The 6,279-nt window shown below is 39.6% G+C and overlaps 1 protein-coding gene across 1 annotated transcript in view; it reads right to left on the bottom strand.

Moving 5' to 3' along the window:
• Positions 1-2,604: 2,604 nt before the first annotated feature.
• The window catches only part of Bbs2 (Bardet-Biedl syndrome 2), a 39,052-nt gene continuing 35,377 nt past the window's right edge, over positions 2,605-6,279 (bottom strand). The window contains exons 16-17 of the mRNA XM_004626055.2: positions 4,158-4,306; positions 2,605-3,071 (exon numbers count right to left, since the gene is read on the bottom strand). Coding sequence (XP_004626112.1) covers positions 2,965-3,071; positions 4,158-4,306 — 256 coding nt within the window. The 3' untranslated portion in view covers positions 2,605-2,964. The remainder of the gene's footprint in view (positions 3,072-4,157; positions 4,307-6,279) is intronic.

Genomic DNA, 6,279 nt, shown 5'->3' with positions numbered 1-6,279 from the left:
AAAAAATAAAAAAGAAAAAATAAATAAAAAAAGAAAAATAAATAAATAAACAGGGTTGGCCTGATAGCTCAGCAGACTAAAGCACCTGCTTAGGCAGACCCAGGGACCGGGGTTTGATCCCCAGTGTGCCACACTGAGACAGTGATTGAGACTGAGCATGGTGGCGTGCACCTGTGATCCCAGCACTTGGGAGGCTGAAGACAGGAGAGTCATGATGAGTCCGATCTATGTAGTGAGACCCTGTAGATCCTGTTCTAAATACAGAAAAAATAAGTTGTATAAACAGAGAATGTTAAGGACAGGAAAAGCTCATGAGCTAAGCCTTGGTAATAAATAGGAGGACATAGTGGGAAATAATAAAATCCACACTCTTGAAAACACTGCAGCCGGTTGTGGTGCATGCCAGCACTAGGGAGGTGGAGGCAGGAAGATCACCACGAATTCTAGGCCAGCTTGGGCTATGTAGTGAGCTAAAGTCAGCCTGAACTGCATAGCAGGATCCTGTTTCAAAAAACAAATACACTGCATACCTGAATTTGGGTTGGGGATATGCACATGTGTGGTATTTTGGGGGATGCTTTCAAAAAGTTTCCTCCCACATACCAGATTTTCACAAAATCAGCTGTGAAATGAAGTGTGGAGTGATCACCTACAGCTTCAATAAAAAAAAAATAAAGAGCAAAAAATAAAGCTTAGCTATAGCTTCTAGAAGTAGCACTCAGATTATATCAGGATATGAAAATAGGGTAACAGTAGCACAGTAACTGATTAACTCATTTCTAAGGAATTGCTAAGCTCAACCTCACATCTAAGGAGAAAAGGAGGGTAGCTATGTTTCCTGCATATTTCTTTCCATCTGGTCTACTTGCTGGCAGACAACTTGAACTAACTAGTACGGCCAGGACTATAGTACTGGGTTTCTAAACTTCATACCATCACTTAATCAATTTCTGGGATCCTGCACAGAACCTTGCCCCTGAAATAGACACATACTAATATAAAGATCGAACTAGTTTGAAAGTAACTACTAGTAATCCTTCAGAACTGCTTACACATGTTGTGCTGCGGTCATCCTTTTCTAGCCCTACACAAATACTCAGGCGTCTAAAGGAAGCTTTTTAGCTGAAGAACAGAGCAACCTATGCTAAGATGATTGTACGTGGCTCATGAAAGATGAATGGTAACCAATCACTTCAAACCAGCATCAACTAATTTCAATTTCAAAATATATCAACTTGAGCTGAAAATATTGCTCAGTGATAGGGGGCTTGCCTAGCATGCATGAGACTCTGAGTTCAATCCCCCATAATCTTCCCCTAAACACAGGCAAAGCTATGCTAGGCTGTGCTTAACACAGTAAAAAACAAAAAAGTCAAGCTTGAATTTGGTACTAATTCTCTTAATTCCTGGCAAGGAATTAATCTCTGCTCAATTTATTCACCCTTTGAGCAAATATAATGCTTTATTACTTATGGGATTTTTGGAAATATTGTATATATATATATCCCCAGCTTACAAAATTGAAAAATTATTGTATAAATTAGGACTCCATAAAGCCTATACTTCAGATATAGGAGAGAGCAATTGTAAGTGGCCAAGTTGAGATAATAAAATTACTGTAGTTTCTAACTTCAAAGGGAAAGTCTGATTCCACCAACTGCTCATGAATGCTATTTATAATGTGAAAAATGACTTGTTTTAGGCATTAAGCCAATTGTGAAAATTTTACCTCCTGGGTGGGCTCTGCTAGGGTGCAGGGAGATGACATTTCCTGGCCTTCCTGCAGGTTGGCCATCCTACCCAAAGCAATGGGAGTGAAATGACAGTGTGCTATTTCCAGGGCACAGCTTGAAACATAAACCAGCTTCCTTTTCTGCTGGCTTGGATATAAATAACTGCCACACTCCTGGCCCACTTCTGCCAGAGCTCTAAGTGGGAGAATGGAAGGCAATGCTGGAAGGCCTCCACTGGATGCAGTGAGTGTGAAAACAGTCACCTAACTCATTTTCCTTAAGTTCATTTATGTAATAAATGAAAAATAAATAAGTCATGAATTTTGAAGTCTGTCAGAGCAGCTAACATCACCTCAATTAACTGATCACCCTAAACTGATTCTCCTTTGGTATAAATTTGTTTCTGCTCAGTTATGGCTTGTGTCTAGATGTGTCCTCAAAGCCTCATATACTCACAGGTGGGGTTTTTCAGAGCTTACTAGATCTAGGGTATGTTACAGGGATAACTTCAGTCCACTTAATGGGTTTAACATCGTCCTGTGGGCATGGATAATGGAAGCCCCAGCCCAGGTGTGGGTGGCACCAATCCACAGGCCTGTTTCCTGGGTGGAATGTAAGGGGAGAGAGGGAATGCAGACTGCTATGTGCTGCTTTTTGTGCCTTCTGCGAGCCACACTGTGGACTGCTCCCCTGCAGTGCCCCTCTGCCACACCACCTGCCTTGGAGCCAGCAACTGTGGACTGAAACCTCTACAAACTCTGAGCCGAAATAAACCTTTCATTCCTAATCTGTGGGTATCAGGTAGTCTGCAATGGCAATAAGAAAAATAATTAGGACATTCCCTTTTCAGAGATTAAAAGGAAGACACACAAACTGATTAACTAGTTTTGTTTTTCTTAACAAAATACAAATGGCTTATACAATTCTGCTGTGATAGTGCTTTTACAGTCAGTAACAAAGTATAATACTTTTTAACTTTAATGAAAAAGTATTTGAAAATTATGAATTCAAATACAAGTTCAAGGATAAAGGTATATTTATACATTACATTACTAAACAAAAAAAAAAAATAGGAAGTGGTTTCATTTTTTAGCTGTAGTGCTTTGTGCAGCTCACCACGGGCTTTTTTATTCTGAGCAGTCCAGGTTCATAGGGACATGATCCAGAGCAAAAGAACCTCAAGTTGGTAGGAACAAACCTTCTCCAAAAACTTGGTTCCTTATTTACTCTTCTATAAAGGAGCTGTCCCCACTCGCATAATTCTGAACAGTGTGTTGATATTGTTGCTTCGAATTGCATCCCGACAAGCAGTTACTACTTGGTTCTTTGCTTTTCCAACTGCATCAGAAGAAACACTTAAGTCAGTATTTCCCCAAAAGACTATTAAAACTAAAGCAAAATTATACTAGCATTCAGGAGGCTGAAGCAGAAGGATCACTGTGAGTTTAAGGCCAGCCTGGACTACCTAATGAATTCAAGGGTAGCCTTAACTGCATAGAAACCTGTCTCAAAAAACCAAAAATAGGGCCGGCCAAATAGCTCAGCAGATTAAAGCACCTGCCTAGGCAGGCACAGGGACTGGTTTGATCCCTGGCATGTCCTCAGGGCACGCTGAGACCATGATTGACACTAGGCGTAGTGGCGCACACCCATAATCCTAGCGCTTGGGAGGCTGAAGTCAGGAGGATCACTACTGAGTCCAATCCACGTAGTGAGACCCTGTACTAAATAAATAAATGTTAAATTATAGAGTCCAGTTTTAAAACAATATAAAACCAGGTTAGGGGCCGGGGAGATGGCTCAGTGGAATAAGCGCTTCCTTGGCAAGAGCAAGGGCCTGAGTTCAATCCCCAATTCCGCAAAAAAAAAAAAAAAAAAACTAGGTTAGAAAATAATTACAAATGCACATTTACTCATTTATCTTACTCCCTAAAAGAGGTAATTTGGTAAAGAAATTTATCATAAAACAAACTTAGAAAACATTCAAATATAGAAACCAATCAAAACTCATATGCAATGATTATTTCTAAAAATGTCAAAGCACTGACCCAAAACAACAGAAGTCAGATATCAGTCTACCTATATTTTTTGCTTCCTTTAACTTATTCTATTGTAGTTTGTTTGTTTGCTTGTTTTTGAGACAGGGTCTCCCTATACAGTTCAGGCTGGCCTTGAATTCACTCTATAGCTCAAGCTGGCCTCAAATTCACAGTCCTCTTGCCTCAGCCTCCCGAGTGCTAGGATTACAGGCATGCACCACCACACCTAGCCAGAAGCTTCTTTCCCTTTGACATCTGGAGACAAGCTAAATAGTAGGCTGATGGAAACCCAAGTGATGGGACCAACTGGAGAGTATTTATATAAATTAAGGAATGGTCATCTCCAGAAACTACAAACAAACTGCAGCACCATGAAAAGACTTACCACGCAGACGACCTGCCCTTTGAATTGCTTGATTTACTGCTTTAAGATTTCCTAATAGTTCTGAGTGATTGTTACAGCGAATTTTATATCCATTTAGCAAGTCTTTATTAAGGTCATACAGTTCCATGTAACGATTCTTCATTGTTTTCCTGTGTAAATCAACAGAAAATTAGCATCACTGTTTCTTAATACAGCAGGCTTATGAAACAATTGCAGACTTCTTAGGCACAGCGTTAAAAAGAGAGACGATACCTGTAACTGTTTTCACTAAAATAGGGTAACCACTAAAGTTTTCTGTGAAAACACAAAGTAATCTATTAAGGCACCTTTCTTGTGATTGGTCCCTGGTTGGTTTGGCTTTAAAAACTCAAGAATTACAAGCCTACTGTGTTCAAGGTAAGGAAAAGTGTAAAAAAAAAAAAAAAAAAGAAAAGTGTGCAAGGTGGTAAGACTACTTTTCACGTTTCAGGTCAATATTCATTAGGTAAAACTAACCTATTCTTAATAAATATAACCAGACAACACAGCTTCATTTTCTTAATCAAGATATTTTTTAAAGTGTAAGATAAAACCACAGTGAGATACTATTACCCAATAATAAAAATGATTAAATGTTTTAAGAACTAAAAATATACCAGCAACAATGTAGGACAACTAGAACTCCTCCTCCATTGTTGACAAAAACACAACATAGTTACTTTGGTAACTTATTAGGCATTTGCTATATAACCTAGCAATCCCATCCCAATAGAAATGAAAACACATTTGCAAACAACCTGAGTTAAGTACATACAGCAACTTTACCCACAATCTTTGGTAGCAGTCCAAATGTACATCGCACAATTAAAGGATAAACACATTACTGCACATCTATGTGATGGAGTATTATTCAGCACTTTTTTACCGTGTTCTAATAATGCAACATGAGTGAGCTGCAAGGCATTATGGTAAGTTAAAGAATCCAAGCTGAAAACCTATACATTATATGACTCCCTTTATATAACATTCTGAAAATGTAATACTATGGGGGAAGGAAGTAGACCTGGGAGGTTAGGAGAGGTGAAAGCAAAAATGTCTTGGCTACAGTAACAGGTAAGTTTCTCCAAATTCATAAATGGTTAAACTTAAAAAAGGATGAACTGTCATCTATACTTTATAACTAAATTGACAAATAAAAACAAATATATATATATATATATACACACATATATATATATATGAGAATCTCTGAAAAATACAAATCCATAAAGAAGGAACTTAGAGGCCGGCAGTCACTTTTCTCCTTAAGCATTTCATGTTCTTTAGTGTCAAATGTCTAAAGCCAGTAACATCATTTTATTAAGACAGGGATGAGAAAGAAACTAGAAGGCCTAGAGCAAGTTGGCCAGAGAAAGCAAATATCTGTTTTAATTTGCAGGTGATAAAAGTACACACGTGTTATGGTTTATATCTAGAATCCTTCAAGAGCCTCACACACTCATGGGCGGGGCTTTTCCAGGCTATGGGATTATAGGGGCCCTATAGGGCCTGTGAGGAGGTCACTGGGCTGCTTTCTCCCTGCTTCTCAGCCGCCTGCGTGACAGCGACTTTTCCTCCATAATGCCCCTCTGCCATGCCTGCCTGCCTCGGAGCCAGCTGATCACGGATGGAACACATGAGCCAAAATAAAGCCCTTCAGTTGTGGATGACAGGTGTTGTGTTTCAGAATGAAAAAAGTGAGTAAGACAACAGCTGAGAGCCCGTAATTTGGTTAAGTAGCATGACGTAAAGCGAAGAGAGGTGTATTTGGCTCACAGTTTTCAACTGGGGCAGGCTATTACTGCAAAGCAGGGTCCAAGGCAAAAACAGCTGGGTGGAAATGCATGGTAGAGGAAAGCAGCTCAACTCACGCAGGCAGGAAGGAGAGAAAGGAGCAGCCAGGGACAAGCGTGCACTCCTCCAGGTCACCCTCAGTGACACATCTGAGCCAGCCTTCACTGCACAACAGCACATTTCAGTGCACCGATCACTGATTCATACAGTGGCCCATGAGCCCCATCTCTAAATACAGGAGGTTTGGGGGACATGTTTGAAAACTAAGCCATATCATTTCTTTTTCTTTTTTTTTTTTTTTTTTTTTTGG

Source organism: Octodon degus, unplaced genomic scaffold, assembly GCF_000260255.1.
Source record: "Octodon degus isolate 3935 unplaced genomic scaffold, OctDeg1.0 scaffold00011, whole genome shotgun sequence".
Lineage (NCBI taxonomy): Eukaryota > Metazoa > Chordata > Mammalia > Rodentia > Octodontidae > Octodon > Octodon degus.
This window is presented reverse-complemented; position numbering and strand designations above follow the sequence as displayed.